Below are 18,602 nucleotides of genomic sequence, written 5' to 3'. Positions count from 1 at the left end.
TTGCGACCTTTTGCCACATTTCAGGCTTCAAACATAAAGATATAAAACTGTGTTTTTTTGTGAAGAATCAACAACAAGTGGGACACAATCATGAAGTGGAACGACATTTATTGGATATTTCAAACTTTTTTAACAAATCAAAAACTGAAAAATTGGGCGTGCAAAATTATTCAGCCCCTTTACTTTCAGTGCAGCAAACTCTCTCCAGAAGTTCAGTGAGGATCTCTGAATGATCCAATGTTGACCTAAATGACTAATGATGATAAATACAATCCACCTGTGTGTAATCAAGTCTCCCTATAAATGCACCTGCACTGTGATAGTCTCAGAGGTCCGTTAAAAGCGCAGAGAGCATCATGAAGAACAAGGAAGACACCAGGCAGGTCCGAGATACTGTTGTGAAGAAGTTTAAAGCCGGATTTGGATACAAAAAGATTTCCCAGGCTTTAAACATCCCAAGGAGCACTGTGCAAGCGATAATATTGAAATGGAAGGAGTATCAGACCACTGCAAATCTACCAAGACCTGGCCGTCCCTCTAAACTTTCAGCTCATACAAGGAGAAGACTGATCAGAGATGCAGCCAAGAGGCCCATGATCACTCTGGATGAACTGCAGAGATCTACAGCTGAGGTGGGAGACTCTGTCCATAGGACAACAATCAGTCGTATATTGCACAAATCTGGCCTTTATGGAAGAGTGGCAAGAAGAAAGCCATTTCTTAAAGATATCCATAAAAATTGTTGTTTAAAGTTTGCCACAAGCCACCTGAAAACACACCAAACATGTGGGAGAAGGTGCTCTGATCAGATGAAACCAAAATTGAACTTTTTGGCAACAATGCAAAACGTTATGTTTGGCGTAAAAGCAACACAGCTGAACACACCATCCCCACTGTCAAACATGGTGGTGGCAGCATCATGGTTTGGGCCTGCTTTTCTTCAGCAGGGACAGGGAAGATGATTAAAATTGATGGGAAGTTGGATGGAGCCAAATACAGGACCATTCTGGAAGAAAACCTGATGGAGTCTGCAAAAGACCTGAGACTGGGACGGAGATTTGTCTTCCAACAAGACAATGATCCAAAACATAAAGCAAAATCTACAATGGAATGGTTCAAAAATAAACATATCCAGGTGTTAGAATGGCCAAGTCAAAGTCCAGACCTGAATCCAATCGAGAATCTGTGGAAAGAACTGAAAACTGCTGTTCACAAATGCTCTCCATCCAACCTCACTGAGCTCGAGCTGTTTTGCAAGGAGGAATGGGAAAACATTTCAGTCTCTCGATGTGCAAAACTGATAGAGACATACCCCAAGTGACTTACAGCTGTAATCACAGCAAAAGGTGGCGCTACAAAGTATTAACTTAAGGGGGCTGAATAATTTTGCACGCCCAATTTTTCAGTTTTTGATTTGTTAAAAAAGTTTGAAATATCCAATAAATGTCGTTCCACTTCATGATTGTGTCCCACTTGTTGTTGATTCTTCACAAAGGAACAAATCTGCATGATCCAACTCATAGTCATGGTTATGTCACTAGAACAGAGAACATGCAAGTGCAGAGCATGTTTGGGGTATACTATGCCTTGTATACTTGCTTAATCTTGCTGTCAAAAAACTGCTGCTTATGTCAGGAACATTTAAGTGACAAGAACAATTTGCAAGGTATAAAGTGCATTCGGAAAGTATTCAGACCCCTTGACTTTTTCCACATTTTGTTAAGTTACAGACTTATTCTAAATAGATTAGGAAAACATTTAATTAATCTACACACAATCAAATAAAATGTATTTGTCACGTGCGCTGAATACAACCTTACAGTGAAATGCTTACTTACAGGCTCTAACCAATAGTGCAAAAAAGGTATTAGGTGAACAATAGGTAGGTAAAGAAATAAAACAGCAGTAAAATGACAGGCTATATACAGTAGCGAGGCTATAAAAGTAGCGAGGCTATATACAGACACTGGTTAGTCAGACTGATTGAGGTAGTATGTACATGTAGATATGGTTAAAGTGACAATGCATATATGATGAACAGAGAGTAGCAGTAGCGTAAAAGAGGGGTTGGCGGGTGGTGGGTGGGACACAATGCAGATGGCCCGGTTAGCCACTGTGCAGGAGCACTGGTTGGTCAGCCTAATTGAGGTAGTATGCACATGAATGTAAATTTAAAGTGACTATGCATATATAATAAACAGAGAGTAGCAGCAGTGTAAAAAGGGGGTTTGGGGGGGCACACAATGCAAATAGTCCAGGTAGCCATTTGATTACCTGTTCAGGAGTCTTATGGCTTGGGGGTAAAAACTGTTGAGAAGCCTTTTTGTCCTAGACTTCGCACTCCGGCACAGCTTGCCATGCGGTAGTAGAGAGAACAGTCTATGACTGGGGTAGCTGGGGTCTTTGACAATTTTTAGGGCCTTCCTCTGACACCGCCTGGTGTAGAGGTCCTGGATGGCAGGCAGCTTAGCCCCAGTGATATACTGGGCCGTACGCACTACCCTCTGTATTGCCTTACGGTCAGAGGCCAAGCAATTGCCATACCAGGCAGTGATGCAACCAGTCAGGATGCTCTCGATGTTGCAGCTGTAGAACCTTTTGAGGATCTCAGGACCCATGCCAAATCTTTTTAGTTTCCTGAGGGGGAATAGGCTTTGTCGTGCCCTCTTCACTACTGTCTTGGTGTGTTTGGACCATTCCCCATGATGTCAAAGTGAAAACAGGTTTTTAGAAATTTCTATATAAAATGTTCTATATAAAAATAAAAAATACCTAATTTACATGAGTATTCAGACCCTTTGCTGTGAGACTCGAAATTCAAATCAGGTGCTTCCTGTTTCCATTGATCATCCTTGATGTTTCTACAACTTGATTGGAGTCCACCTCTAGTAAATTCAATTGATTGAACATGTGCATGGTTGACAGTGCATGTCAGAGCAAAAACCAAGCCATGAGGTCCAAGGAATTGTCCATTGAACTCCGAGACAGGATTGTGTCGAGGCACAGTCCTTGGGAAGGTTATCAAAAACTTTCTGCAGCATTGAAGTTCCCCAAGAACACAATGGCCTCCATCATTCTTAAATGGAAGAAGTTTGGAAACACCAAGACTCTTCCTCGAGCTGGCTGCCCGACCAAACCGAACAATCATGGTGGAAGTTCCTTGGTCAGGGAGGTTACCAAGAACACGTCACTCTGACAGAGCTCCAGAGTTCCTCTGTGGAAATGGGAGAACCTTCCAGAAGGACAACCATATCTGCAATACTCCACCAATCAGGTCTTTATGGTAGAGTGGCCAGATGGAAGCCACTCCTCAACAAAAAGCACATGACCGCCTGCTTGGACTTTGCTAAAAGGCACCTAAAGGACTCTCAGACCATGAGAAACCAGATTCTCTCGTCTGATGAAACCAAGATTGAAGTCTTCGGCCTGAATGCAAAGCTTCACATCTGGAGGAAACCTGGCACCATCCATATGGAGAAGAATGGTGCTGGCATCATCATGCTGTGGGGATGTTTTTCAGAAGCAGGGACTGGGAGATTAATCAGGATTGAGGGAAAGATGAACGGAGCAAAGTACAGAGAGATCCTTGATGAAAACCTGCTCCAGAGTGCTCAGGACCTACAACTGGGGTGAATGTTCCCCTTCCAACAGGACAATGACCCTAAGCACAAAGCCAAGACAACACAGGAGTGGCTTTGGAACAAGTCTTTGAATGTCCTTGAGTGGCCCAGCCAGAGCCCATTCAAACATCTCTGGAGAGACCTGAAAATAACTGTGCAGCGACGCCCCCCATTCAACCTGACAGAGCTTGAGAGGATCTGCAGAGAAGAATGGGAGAAACTTCACAAGTTCAGGTGTGCAAAGCCAGTAGTGTCGTACCCAAGAAGACAGTACTGAGTAAAGGGTCTGAATACTTATGGGATATTTCAGTTTTTGATTTTTGATTAAAAACATTTTTTTTTTAATGAAAACCTGTTTTTGCTTTGTCATGGGGTATTGTGTCTAGATTGATGAGGGTGAAAAAACTATTGAATCCATTTTAGAATAAGGCTGCAACGTAACAAAATGTGGAAAAAGTCAAGGGGCCTGAATACTTTCCGAATTCACTGTATGTGCAAGACCACTGAAAAACTCATTCATTCTAGTTTTCACAAATTTTCACTCTATTTTTCTCCCTTCATCTTGTTGTAGAGTATGGGCGTCGTGTGAAGGAGAGGATGCACAGCAACATACCCCATCGTTTCAACTTCGGACTCAACATGAGGGCCACCAAGTGTGCTGTCTGCTTGGACACCGTGCACTTTGGACGGCAGGCCGCCACCTGCCTAGGTTAGTAGGTCCTACTGTACTGCACTGCCTTTCTTCCTCATCACTGTTGTGGTAGCACTGCTGTTGAACTCATGAGCATTGTCCCAAACCACTGCATTATGTTCATTACCAGGGCTCCAGACTGTGTCTACCTGCCCGGATACCTCTTTTGCTTTGACTTGCTGATGTTTTGATCGAGCCACGCTCTCCTTTCTTGGGGAACAAAAATGATCCCGGAGAAAGAAAGGTGTTCTGATTGTATAACATTTTGAAATCCAATTGCTGGAGAGAGGGGGTTCTCAGCTTTCTGTAGCTATAATTTCAGTTTTTTAACTCTGTGCTGATTAGCAACTATTTCACAACTGAAATATTTGATATAGCTTTGAGACACAGAGCGCGCAAAATTATTATGTGCATTGAGCATTGCGATTGCATAGATCTCATTGGGCCGTAGGCTACAACTGCAAAAAAAATTGGGACATTACATTTACTTTTAGATTAATACATGGCTACTAACAGTGGGTATTATATTTGGAGTTAGTGATTGAGCTAATGTGTTTTGAGTTTCCACTTACTCGAGTGATGAATTGGCCCCCAAAAAATTAGCCTATGATATTCGTGCAGGCAAATTCATCTCTATTGAACAAAATCAAAAAGGCAACACTAAATTATAACAAAAGCCTAATTGTCAACCCAAGATGACAATCACTGGATTAGGAACCAAATTTAAGTATTTAGAATCACAACATGAAAAGATGATGAAAGAACCTATTTCTTGAATACAATCTCAGTAGTCTATAATTTTGTTTTAATAAAGCACAGTGAATGACTTTCTAAAATGATATTTAAAAAAATCATATTGTGTGACACTGCACAAAAAAATTGGTGGGACCAAATAATGGGCTGGTGCCACCAACCAGTGCCACCAGGGGGAAATGTTAGTCTGGAGCCCATACTGTATTTAAACTTTTTCTTGAAATCAAACTTTTCTAGCTTGTGGTCATTATTTTCTATTAAATTTTTTTAAATTATACCTGACACTCGTATACAGGTATGAAGATAAAATGGATTGACAACACAACTTCTCAGAGTACTTGTTTTCAGCCACCATAACTCTAAAATCAATCCTACAGAATGAATGCCTTTTCTTCTCTCTCTTCCTGGTCTACTGTAGAGTGCCACACCCTGTGCCACCCCAAGTGCTCGCCCTGCCTCCCTGCCACGTGCGGCCTGCCGGCAGAGTATGCTACCCACTTCTCAGAGGTGTTGTGTCGGGAGAAGGCCAACTCCCCTCCCCTGCAGCTCAAAGAGGCTGCTGGCCATGTACGCCTGGAGGGCTGGATGAAACAACCCAGGTCTGTGTACTTATATTTTTCATGGTTCCACCTGTCACCAGAGGGCGGCAGAGACCATCCTAGAGCCAATTATGACAGTCAGGTGTGTTATATTACTCATTATGATTTACCCTTTCAAAAGAGGTGTGTTTTCTGTTTCTCTTTGCAAAAGCTAGAATTGTTTACCGTGTGCGTTCGTTTCCTGAGTGAGTTTTCGAGACTTAGTGTTTGTTGTTTTTTCAAGTGTACTGTGATCCTGCGGATACCGTTTCTCAGTAAAGTATTTTGTTTATCCTTAACCTCCCTTTGGTAGGGGGCAGTATTTTCACATCCGGATGTAAAGCGTGCCCAAAGTCAACTGCCTGTTACTCAGTCCCAGAAGCTAGGATATGCATATAATTGGTAGATTTGGATAGGAAACACTAAAGTTTCTAAAACTGTTAAAATTATGTCTGAGGTATAACAGAACAGATATGGCAGGCTAAACCCCGAGGACAGTTAGCTAGTTTTTCTAGGTGGCTCCCATTTTAGCTGTAGTGTTTCCAAGCGTGTGGAAGAGAGCGCGTTCTTTAGTATTTTTCTCCGGTAAAGACAATAACGATTCTCCGTCTTAAATTTAATTGTTTATCTACTTATTAGGGTACCTATGGTTTGATTATAAATGTTGTTTGAATTGTTTGGAAAAGTTTATTAGTAACCAAAAAGAAAGGAGGACCAAGGCACTCTTGATATAATTAATTTAAATGCCTTTATTAGTATGGCATGTTCAATAGAAACAAAGTTTTTTTTAAACCGACGCGCGGCTGCATGGCCTTTGTCAGGGAGTACAAAAAAAGGAATACAATGTCCTCTTTTGAACAGCTTTTCCAATTATCCCTAATTGGAAGAGGGAGTGATTACAAAATTGATTGGACACACGTAGTAAGCAATACTATACACATTAAAAGGTGAAATACTGTAGCTAAGTTATCATAAAAATACAACTCCAAGCTAGAAGTATCAGAAGACTAAAAGGTAGTTCTAACCTTAAATAATACTGGGAGAAGTGTCAAGAATAAGAAAGCAATATATTTCATAGTACACTAGAACAACAAAACATGAACAACAACAGTCTAACCATAGCTGAGGGCAAATTAAGCAAAATGTCCATTGGATGACAGCAAATGGACCCATCACGACCCTACAGGAAGGGTGAGAAATCCATATATTCATTTAAACCAGGGTATTTAGTGGCCTGTAGTTTGTAAATCCCAAAACTTTCCCTTTGGTTTAACTGTTTAAGACGGTCCCCTTTTCTAATAGAGGCCGGAATATGATCAATACCCATAACTTGTAGGGAGGCAGGGTTGCCATGGTGTAGGGACTTGTAGTGCCTTGCCATGGTGTAGGGACTTGTAGTGCCTTGCCATGGTGTAGGGACTTGTAGTGCCTTGCCATGGTGTAGGGACTTGTAGTGCCTTGCCATGGGGTAGTCTTCATTGCCTACCCGTATGGCGTATTGTGTTCCGCTAAGCGGTCTTGAAGGCGTCTCTTTGTCCGGTCCAATGTAGAACACTTGCAATCTATAGATGACATGAGTGGTTTTACAGTTAATGAAATGCTTGATGTAATACTCCATTTTGGAAGCTGTGTCAACAAAATACTTCTTCTGTACAATATTACTGCAATGGTTGCAATGGGTACATTTAAAAGAGCCCTTGGGTTTGTGGTCAAGCCAAGTTTTTTGAGAGTCACCCGGAAGATAACTGTGGACTAATTTGTCATTTAGGGTAGGACATCTCTTAACGCTTATGACTGTTGGCTCAGGAAAGACTTGGCATAGTAGTGTATCACTTTGGATGATTCCCCAATTATTTTTAATGATTCTTTTAATGTTCTCTGCTTCAGTGCTGTATTTTGTAACAAAATACACTCTCTCTGATGTATCACGAGGCACTCCCCTTCGCAACAAGTTCTCTCTGTCCAATTTCGCGTTCAGCAATTTCACCGGATGTTGGCCAGGTGGGACATTACCGTAAAAAGTGCTCTTCTCTGCACCTGGGTCCAACCTTACCACGTCACTGCAAGCTTCTGCCTAAACATGGACACAACAGAGATCCCCCAGATCAAGAATGCTGTAACCCACCAAGGAGCACTGCTGGGGCGGCAGTATGAACAACTCTCCCAAATATCAGAGACCCTCCAGGCACTTACCGACTCCCTCCAACCAGAGTCGAACCTTAACCCAGAAAGAGCCAATACCCAAGTCTCATTGCCCAGTGCTACAGGCGTCGCCATAGTTCCTCCAGGGAACCTGAACCAGGAACACAAGATCCCAGCCGCCGAGCGGTACGACGGCCACCCGGGAGGATGCAAGGGGTTCCTCGCTCAGTGTTCTCTGTGCGTGCTACAGTCCTCCTCGTTCCACACCGATTGGGCCATGATTGCCTACATCTGGACAGACCATCCAAGAGACAATTATGACAGTCAGATGTGTTCTATTACTCATTACGATTTCCCCTTTAAAATAGGTGTGTTTTCTGTTTCTCTTTGCAGAAGCTTAAATTGTTTACCGTGTGCGTTCATTTCCTGAGTGAGTTTGCGAGACTTAGTGTTTTTTTTTTTTTCAAGTGTACTGTTTATCCTTAACCACTGATTCCTTGTCTGGTCTCCTCTGCACCTGGGTCCAACCTTACCACGTCACAATAGTAACCACTTTATTATGGACATTCTTCTGTTTACCTGCCTTACCTTGCTTATGTAGAGCACTTTGAGAATTTCTTATAAAGCCCTTTTTAAACTAAACGTGTTTTTCCTTCCCTACTCCTCCTCTTCCTCCTTGGGCATGAGCTCTGGGTATGGCGCTACACAGGGAAAATGTAACACCTGTGAATATTCTGCTTCATAGTGTGTGTGTGTCTGCAGGAACTCCAGGCGGGGCCAGCAAGGCTGGGAGAGGAAGTATGTGGTTCTGGATGGGACCAAGGTGTCCATCTATGACTCTGAACCCAGAGAAGGTACTGCTCCTTGATTTGACTCTCCTTTTGTGTTTTTTCAACAGACTGTTTTGGCAGTGTTTTCATGACCATGGTCTGCTGGGACTTGTCCAATAGGAAGTTATAATTATTTGGTTAGCATTGCAAAACGTTTTTCTGTGGTTTTCTCTAATGAATATGACCCTGGTGTGTTACCAGACTCTCTGAAGCCAGAGGAGGAGTTTGAACTGTGTCTCCCTGACGGAGAGGTGACTATCCATGGAGCTGTGGGAGCCTCGGAGCTCATCAACACGGCTAAGTCAGGTACAGTTACAGTGCGCCTGTCTAAGGAGGAGTAGGGAAGGAAAAATAAGTTTAGTTTAAAAAGGGCTTTAGAAGAAATTCTCAAAGTGCTGGTACAGGTTGTGTTGGTACGGGTCCACCTGTCTCACCTGTCTCCACCTGTCTCAAAATTCCGCCATCTGGAACAAACAAAGTTAATGTTCCCGACATTAAACCTAACAAAAGTTATAGATGACTCCTCCAGATATTACTCATTTAAGTAGCTTAATCAGGTGTGGGTGTGTGATCAAGTCATGTTTCTTCAATCTGTCATCTTGTTGTGTTGATACTCTTTGTGCAGACATCCCATACATCCTAAAGCTGGAGTCTCACCCCCACACCACCTGTTGGCCTGGCCAGTCTCTATACTTCATGGCTCCCAGCTTCCCAGACAAGCAGCGCTGGGTGGCTGTCCTGGAGTCAGTTGTAGCTGGCAGCAGGAACTCCAAGGACAAGGTTGAGGCTGACGCGGTGAGTGTGTGTCTGTGCATATCTCAAGAGCCATCTTCAATCTCTAGTCAGTTGATATTTGAAGTATTGTTGTAACTTTTAATGTCTCCATCTGAGTTCTCCTGCTAGTGCAGTAGAGTTTATAAATGAACCACACTCAAACATGAAAGAGCAAGACTTGCTTGGTGTTTGCTGGAGAGTAGGGTCAGGTGTATTCACACTCAATAGTCTCTTTCTCTCCTCTTCCCACCCCTTTCCCTCTCTTTTTGTCTGCATGTTGTCCCTCTACTATCTGTGTTTGTTGTCAATGATTTTTATGTATGAATACATATTTTACGCATATTTTACACTGTATGTGTAAATATACTGAGGTGTTGTTGACCACACTGTAGACAGCTGTTCCTAAAAAACAGAAGAACCTCTCCCCATTGGTCCAGGTAAAGATCTGCATGAGCCTGCCTTATGCTTGGGCCAACAGAGCATGCAGACACACACACACTTACTGTATACACGTACAGACATATCCAAGCACACAAACTACACGTCACTATCACGCATACAGTAAATGCAAACACACACTCTCACGCCCTGAAAGGCAGCCACATGCCCACACATGCAGCACTCATGCAGCGCCTGTATGTGAGATGGCACTGTTGTGCAGCTTTGTCCCCTGGCTTCATGCATGCACTTCCATGTTAAAGGTCATGTACTCTACGCCCCACCAATGCAGCCCAACGATTGATCAATTGGCTTCGTCTATTGTTTAGGGATTGATAGATTCACCATCCATTGCTATGTCTTTATAGTTGTTTCAAGTGTCTGTTGTTAATTTAGATTTATTTTCTTATTTCCCCCCCCAAGTGTCCATATCCAGCAGCTAACAGTCATGTCTGTGTTGTCACCTGCTCTGTCCTGGCACACTCTTGCCTCTTGTCACAGCCATTGTGCATATAACCTGCTGACCTGTTGCTTTCCCTCCCCTATATGATGACAGAAACTTCTAGGGAATTCTCTGCTGAAGCTGGAGGGAGACGACCGGCTGGATATTAACTGCACCCTGCCCCTCACCGACCAGGTAAGACCTGCAACTAAACCATGCTACGGCCTTGAGGTATACCTTTTATCATGGATGGACTAAAACTTGGCGATCTAAATAGATCACTCACAAGAATGTGAAAGAAACATGGCTTTATTTGCTCAATTCTCAACAGCAAAATATGTATGCGATGGGTTATGTTGCTATTTCCCCATTCGAGCTGTGTGGCCTTCTCTCTCCCTCTCCATAGATAGTGTTGGTGGGCTCTGAGGAGGGCCTGTATGCCCTGAACGTCATTAAGAACAGTCTGACTCACATCCCCGGCCTGGCCTCCGTTTTCCAGATCCGGATCCTCAAGGAGCACGACAAGCTGCTCATAATTACTGGTCAGTGTTTGGGACAAACTGTGTCCAGGCAAGGTTGCTGTAGCATGCAAGCGTAGTTCACCGAAACAGTTACAGTATATTAATACCACGATTATAGAGAATGTTAATACAGTGTAATATCTGTTTATTATCCCATCTGTTATTGTGTGTGGGAGGGAGTATGCAGTTTGTACTGTAGGTGTTTGTGCTTACTGTAGAAGTACTTTGTGACAACTGCTGATGCAAAAAGGGCTTTATAAATAAATGATTGATTATGTCTATACCATGTCTGGTCCAGGAGAGGAGCGGGCTCTGTGTCTGGTGGAGATCAAGAAGGTGAAGCAGTCACTGTCTCAGTCCCACCTCCCGGCCCAGCCAGATCTCAGCCCATACATCTTTGAGACGGTCAAGGGATGCCACCTCTTCTCCTCTGGCAAGGTGTGAGCCACCAATTTACGTTTCTCTTCATGGATTGTTTTCACCTTATCGAAATAGAACGCAACATTGTTTTCTGTTAAAATAATGAGTCTTAGTCATAGTCATAGCGCATAGCAAATTATTCACACCTTTTGATAATGCATCAAGATGTCTGTTAAATTCCTTGACACTGTAGACACAACTGATTTATCTCTGGAGTGATTGTTGTCTGACTGTTTTGCTTTTGTCCCTTGTGCAGATTGAGAATGGCACGTGTATATGTGCAGCCATGCCCAACAAGATCACCATACTGCGCTACAACGACAACCTCAATAAGTTCTGTATCAAGAAGGAGATTGAGACGTCAGAGCCCTGCAGCTGTATCCACTTCACAGGCTACAGCATCATCATCGGCACCAACAAGTTCTACGAGATCGAGATGAAGCAGTACATGCTGGAAGGTTGGTCAATGACTCCTCACACAGGATGCAAGTTAATGGTAGACACTTATCTCGGGTTAAATGGACTGAAACAGGAAAGGACTACCTGGACTTGTCCAAAAATACATTTTTGTATCGTTGGTTGATTGATTGGTGTGGGGACCTCTCTCTTGCAGAGTTCCTGGATAAGAATGATGTGACGTTGGCCTCGGCCATCTTTGCAGCCTCCTCCCACAGTTTCCCCATCTCCATCATCCAGGTCACCCAGGCACCGCAGAAAGACGAGTACCTGCTCTGCTTCCACGGTCAGACAGATGTTTCTTTCACATTCATACACATTCTATAGGCCGTGTGTGTGTGCGTGTTTGTGTGTGTGCGCGGCTGGTTGTGAGAGAGGGAGAGTTTCTGCTGTCATTATGATTAGTGAAAGTGTTACTACCAATTTCCACACAGTTTACCTGCAAGAATGATTGCTAATTTCTGCTTGTGGTGATTCAATGTCCAGAGTTTGGGGTGTTTGTGGACGAGCATGGCCGCAGGAGTCGAAGTGAGGACATCCAATGGAGCTGTTTGCCTCTCTCATTTGGTAAGTCAAATCATGTTTTACCACTATAAGGATCATCTCGGAAGGATTGAAGCATTGCCATTTAGAAAAGTGTTATAAGACATTATAAGGGCTCATATATGCTTATAACACAGTGCTCCTCTCCATTTCAGCCTACAGAGAACCCTACCTGTTTGTGACCTATTTCAACTCGTTGGATGTGATTGAGGTCCAGGGCCACTCTGCTCTAGGGTAATACCACCTCCCTGATCCTTTAGTTTACTGAAACCCTGAATGAGTTAGCATAACATTGTAAGATTTTTCAATGGGGGTATTGTGTCTTGTTCAGGGCCCACTCGTACGCTCACCTAGACATCCCCAACCCGCGCTACCTGGGCCCAGCCATCTCCTCCGGGGCCATTTACCTGGCTTCATCCTACCAGAACAAGCTCCGGGTCATCTGCTGTAAGGGGAACCTGGGACAGGAGGGGGAGCTGCAGAGGAATGGCTCTGGACGCAGGTACATGGCTCTTACTTTTATTTCTCTCTTTCACTCACTCATTCCTCCTCAATGCTGAGCGATTAACTGAAATGTTGGTACAAATATTTTGTTTTTTAAACAACCAATTGACAGACCTTTGTTAAATTATTTGAATTCCATCTCCTTCGTTTTTTTCCTGTGAGCTCAATGCGCACATTGCTTAATTTCTAGAGAAAAATCTGATCAAGCCCGAACTATGTGATGTACTAAGGAGTTGTAGTTTCCAACAGGACAAAATTCTACATAGTTTAGCTCAGAAAACATGGTAATTACTAAATCCATTGCGCGCCGGTATGTTTCTTTTACACCTGCTACATGAGGTTAGTGTCGGGCAGACACAAGAGAGAAGACTGAGTGATCAGAGGGATAGAAAGCAGTTGCTTGACGAGGTACAGTATCTGTACCTGACAATACATGATTGATAGTTTGTATTTGTAACGGATGTCTTCGGGAGAAAGAGAGGAGGACCAAAGCGCAGCGTGGTAAGTGTTCATGATGATTTTAATTAAAGAAAGCACTGAACACTGAATCAAAACAATAAACGATGACGTGAATTTACAAAACCGAAACAGTACCGAGTGGCCCAAACAATCACACAGAAACAAACACCCACAAACCAAAAGTGAAACCCAGGCTACATAAGTATGATTCTCAATCAGAGACAACTAACGACACCTGCCTCTGATTGAGAACCATACTAGGCCGAACACAAAAACCAACATAGAAAAACAAACAGACTGCCTACCCCAACTCACACCCTGACCATACTAAAACAAATAATAAAATAACAGAACTATGGTCAGAACGTGACCCCCCCCCCCCCCCCCCCCCCCCCCAAAGGTGCGGACTCCGGCCGCAAAACCTGAACCTATAGGGGAGGGTCTTGGTGGGCGTCTGTCCGCGGTGGCGGCTCTGGCGCGGGATGTGGAGCTCACTTCACCATAGTTTTTGTCCGCCTCCTCAACCGCTCCCGTGGCCTCTTATGATCTTGGACTGGGGGCCCTTTCCACGGGTCCCGAAAGGACGGGAGATTCCGGCAGCGCCGGACAGGCGGGAGACTCCAGCAGCGGGAGACTCCGGCAGCGCCGGAGTGAAGGGCGATTCTGGCATCGCCTGGCTGACTGACTGACGATCCTGGCGGCTCCTGGCTGGCTGACGGCTCTGGCGGCTCCTGGCTGGCTGGCGGCTCCTGGCTGGCTGGCAGCTCTGGCGGCTCAGGACAGACTGGCGGCTCTGGCGGCTCAGGACAGACTGGGAGACTCTGGCGTCTCAGGACAGACTCTGGCGTCTCAGGATGGCAGGGTAGCCTAGTGGTTAGAGCGTTGGACTAGTAACCGGAAGGTTGCAAGTTCAAATCCCAGAGCTGACAAGGTACAAATCTGTTGTTCTGCCCATGAACAGGCAGTTAACCCACTGTTTCTAGGCCGTCATTGAAAATAAGAATTTGTTCTTAACTGACTTGCCTAGTTCAATAAAGGTAAAAAATCAAATTAAAAAAAGGACAGACGGGAGACTCTGGCGGCTCAGGACAGACTGGAGACTCTGGCGGCTCAGGACAGACGGCAGACTCTGGCGGCTCAGGACAGACGGGAGACTCTTGCAGCTCAGGACAGACGGTAGCACCTGTAGGAAGAAGACGGAGAGACAGCCTGGTGCGGGGGGCTGCCACCGGAGAGCTGGAGGTGGCACTGGATAGACCGGACCGTGCAGGCGCACTGGAACTCTTGAGCACCGAGCCTGCCCAACCTTACCTGGTTGAATGCTCCCCGTAGCCAGGCCAGTGCGGCGAGGTGGAATAGCCCGCACTGGGCTGTGCTGGTGAACCGGGGACACCATGCGTAAGGCTGGTGCCATGTACGCCGGCCCGAGGAGACGCACTGGAGACCAGATGTGTAGAGCCGGCTTCATGGCACCTGGCTCGATGCCCACTCTAGCCCGGCCGATACGAGGAGCTGGAATGTACCGCACCGGGCTATGCACACGCACCGGGGACACCGTGCGCTCCACCGCACAACAAGGTGCCTGCCCGGGTCCCTCTCGCTCACAGGAAAGCACGGGAAGTTGGCGCAGGTCTCCTACCTGACTTCGCCATACTCCCCATGTGGTCCCCCCCCAATACATTTTTGGGGCTGCCTCTCGGGCTTCCAGCCGCGCTGCCGTGCTGCCTCCTCATACCGGCGCCTCTCTGCTTTCGCTGCCTCCAGCTCTGCTTTGGGGCGGCGATATTCCCCTGGCTGTGTGCAGGGTCCTTTGCCGTCCGGAATCTCCTCCCAAGTCCAGTTCTCCAAATATCGCTGCCTCACCTGCTGCTGCCCGTAACCACGCTGCTTGGTCCTCTGGTGGTGGGTGTTTCTGTAACGGATTTCCTCCTCTTCGTCTGAGGAGGAGTACGGATCGGACCAAAGCGCAGCGTGGTAAGTGTTCATGATGATTTTAATTAAAGAAAGCTCTGAACACTGAATCAAAACAATAAACAATGACGTGAATTTACAAAACCAAAACAGTACCGGGTGGCCCAAACACTCACACGGAAACAAACACCCATAAACCAAAAGTGAAACCCAGGCTACCTAAGTATGATTCTCAATCAGAGAACTAACGACACCTGCCTCTGATTGAGAACCATACTAGGCCGAACACAAAAACCAACATAGAAAAACAAACATAGACTGCCCACCCCAACTCACGCCCTGACCATACTAAAACAGAATAAAATAACAGAACTATGGTCAGAACGTGACAGTTTTCAGCAGTCATAAAAGTATGCCTTATTTAATTTGAAGAACTACTAAAATTGTGATTTTGTCAGAGAGCATAGACAGCAGCTCTATAGAGATGAGATGATCACATGAAATAAAGTCATCAAATAAAATTACATGTAATATACACACCTGAAATATTTTATTAAAGTAATGTGAATTAATGATGGTTAATGAGTGAGTAATGAGCCGTCACTACCATCATGGGGCTTTCATTCATTGTTTTATTCTGTGTTACAGCATTCAACCCACATAATGCATAGTGCATAAAAAAAATATTGAAATAGAAAACCGGGATTTAAAAAATAAAATAAAATCGAACCAACCACAAAAAGCACTACTCACTCACTCACTCACTCACTCACTCACTCACTCACTCACTCACTCACTCACTCACTCACTCACTCACTTCCTAACACACACAGAAACACACGCATACACACCACTTGGGTTTGCATGCATAGAGATACAGTCCATCATTGCTTGTTTGGTGGTGGTACAATTGGGAATTGGAGGAACAATGGGATTCTTCGTCACTAAACCTTCTGTTGGCTGGGCTAAACCTTCTGTTGGCTGGGCTAAACCTTCTGTTGGCTGGGCTAAACCTTCTGTTGGCTGGGCTAAACCTTCTGTTGGCTGGGCTAAATCTTCTGTTGGCTGGGCTAAATCTTCTGTTGGCTGGGCTAAACATTCTGTTGGCAAGGCTAAACCTTCTGTTGGCTGGGCTAGTTAGTGGTTCAACTGGTTAGTTGAGGCAGAATTGGGCCGGTCGTGGTTACAGTATGACTTCATTATGATTTCTCCTCTCTCTAGGTTTCATTTAGCTGGTGGTGTGGACTGGAACCTCTCACTGGTGGCACTGGTTGGCATTCAGTTGGCATAGTTTGGAGCGATTTCAGTGCCAACAGAATTTGAATTCCATTATTTTGAATTTGTATATTTATATATTATATATTAAATTTTAATGTGATGCTTTCTTATTTGTAATGCACAAATTGTATTCATAAATTGAACTTGTGTTTCATGAGTTAAAACAGAATTGAGGGGAACAGAACACGTCCATGTTCCAGAGAGTCTTAGCTTTCAGGAATGGGGTTATAATAGTGTATAGCCAAAACGGTTCAAACACTAAAGCCAAATTCATAGGAAGAAAATAAATAAATTCATAGGAAGAAAATAAATCCAACATGTCACGTTGGCTTCAGAAACCGGCAGAAGCTTCTGTTGACCACAGAGAGTGTTTGATTCTAGCTGTTCTCCTCTACCTTTCTTGGCTGGAAAAGTGCCAGGATGTTGTCTGGTTTTGAATCTGAATTTAAAGAACTGAATTTGAAAACTGCATGCAATATTAATTTAATTCAGTTTCAAATCATGAAATGAAAATTCAGTTTATGAATTCAATTATTTTACTAGTGCATTACAAATGCAAAAATATTAAGTTCAATATCCTAATACAATTTTTGTTGCCGCTGAAATTGCTCCATAGCATAAGTTGCCAGACACGTGGCATAGTCTGGCATACTAGGTGGCACCTGTCTGCATACGGGTGACATAGGTTGGCATACATAACTTGTGAGCTTTCTGGTAATGGTATTCTTCCATCTGATACACCATGCATATCTGAGACTTGGATTAATGCTGGTGTTTATTCTTTGCAGGAGGAAGTGTGCCTTTTACTTAAACATGGCATTACTTAGACATTGTCTATTTAATAAGTCAAATACATCATGGTAAATAAAGGGTGGTTACTACTTGTATTTTCTGAGACTCCCTGTATCTACCAATCAAACAGCTGCATTAATGTAATATTGTAGTGACAGTTTGCTTAGAGTTAGCTTTTTTTTAACCACCCTCCCATACAGTTTGACCTTGTGGGTTTCATGATGTTTAAAGAACAGAAGAGAGGGTTGAAGAGTGGCATAGGGTTCATTGCAATTTTTCTCATCTTCACCAAAAATATGTTTGTACTCTAATGTATTTATAGTAAAAGACAGAAGGCCATCCAAAATGTAATTTGTCAACCGTCATTCAGCCATTATCCATACATCGTACTCTTTCTGTGCAATTTAGGACAGAAAAATGTATATTTGTTAAAGTGCTAGGAAAATGACCAGCTGGAGTTGTCATATCATTGATTCCATAATCCTCCGTGTAATATAAAATGGGACATTTTACTTCTGGAGCGAACATGGTGACGATATGACAAAATGTCTTTGGCTCTCCAATCCATCGATGGATACAAATGTGCAGTGACAGAATCAACCATATCTCATTTTTGTCCTGTACACTTGCTCATGTTTTGTCTCCTACTGTGACAGTAGCTAACCCATTAGCTGTTTGCATAATCTTCAGTGATTTCAATGAGAATTGCTTTCTCGACATCCAAAGCCATTGCTTGCCACTGTCTTGATTTCATTTTACACAGCTATTGAGAGTATTACACTAGCCATAATTATGATTGACATCAGCTTAATATAAATATATATATTTAATGCACCACTTTGTACCAAGATCACTTCTTTAAGATGGATGCATTAGTTGCTGTTTCATGGTTCTGTTCAGTAACTTCATCCAGATACTCCCCCTCACATCAGGGCAGCAGTACACTATGCAATGCTGTTTACCCTGTGATCTTTGTCCTGTGGCGCCCTGCCCTGCCCTTTCCATCTCCACAATGGGTCTCTCCAATGCCTCCTTTTCATCCACAGCCCCAACAAGCGTGGGCCGCCCTCCTACAATGAGCACATCACCAAGCGCCTGGCGGCCAGCCCTGCGTTGCACGGTGACCCGGGCACGCCACACCGCTACCGCGAGGCCCGCACCGAGTTCCGCCGCGACAAGTCACCCGGCCGCCGGCCACACTCGGTGGAGAGGGAAAAGTCTCCCAGTGGCAGGATGATGATGGACCCGCGTCTGGCCAGGTCTCCAGGGAGAGCCTTGGGGGGGGATCTACGCCTCGGTCGCTCCCCAGGGAGGTTGATGGACCGGGATGTGAGGAGGGAGAGGTCGCCGGGACGGGGGTTCGAGGAGCAGCAGCATGGAGTTCGTCAGAGACTCCACACCAGCTCCGGACGCACGCCCCTCACCACAGTCAACAAGGTTAGAGAGTAGA

At 44.4% G+C, this 18,602-nt stretch overlaps 1 protein-coding gene across 3 annotated transcripts in view; it reads left to right on the top strand.

Moving 5' to 3' along the window:
• Positions 1 to 18,602, top strand: part of LOC110528298 (citron Rho-interacting kinase-like) — a 49,514-nt gene that overhangs the window by 28,568 nt on the left and 2,344 nt on the right. For all 3 annotated transcript variants that reach the window (XM_090242327.1, XM_090242326.1, XM_090242325.1), the window contains 14 exons: positions 4,192 to 4,329; positions 5,483 to 5,663; positions 8,547 to 8,638; positions 8,816 to 8,920; positions 9,240 to 9,409; positions 10,383 to 10,463; positions 10,675 to 10,810; positions 11,088 to 11,227; positions 11,466 to 11,667; positions 11,823 to 11,951; positions 12,152 to 12,232; positions 12,364 to 12,442; positions 12,540 to 12,710; positions 18,199 to 18,589. In XM_090242327.1, the coding sequence (XP_090098453.1) occupies positions 4,192 to 4,329; positions 5,483 to 5,663; positions 8,547 to 8,638; positions 8,816 to 8,920; positions 9,240 to 9,409; positions 10,383 to 10,463; positions 10,675 to 10,810; positions 11,088 to 11,227; positions 11,466 to 11,667; positions 11,823 to 11,951; positions 12,152 to 12,232; positions 12,364 to 12,442; positions 12,540 to 12,710; positions 18,199 to 18,589 (2,096 nt within the window). The remainder of the gene's footprint in view (positions 1 to 4,191; positions 4,330 to 5,482; positions 5,664 to 8,546; positions 8,639 to 8,815; positions 8,921 to 9,239; positions 9,410 to 10,382; positions 10,464 to 10,674; positions 10,811 to 11,087; positions 11,228 to 11,465; positions 11,668 to 11,822; positions 11,952 to 12,151; positions 12,233 to 12,363; positions 12,443 to 12,539; positions 12,711 to 18,198; positions 18,590 to 18,602) is intronic.

Source organism: Oncorhynchus mykiss, chromosome 7 (genome assembly GCF_057628025.1).
Source record: "Oncorhynchus mykiss isolate SJ-2025 chromosome 7, ASM5762802v1, whole genome shotgun sequence".
In the NCBI taxonomy this organism is placed as follows: Eukaryota; Metazoa; Chordata; class Actinopteri; order Salmoniformes; family Salmonidae; genus Oncorhynchus; species Oncorhynchus mykiss.
Note: the sequence above shows the minus strand (reverse complement) of the source record. Positions and strands in the feature narration are given on the sequence as shown.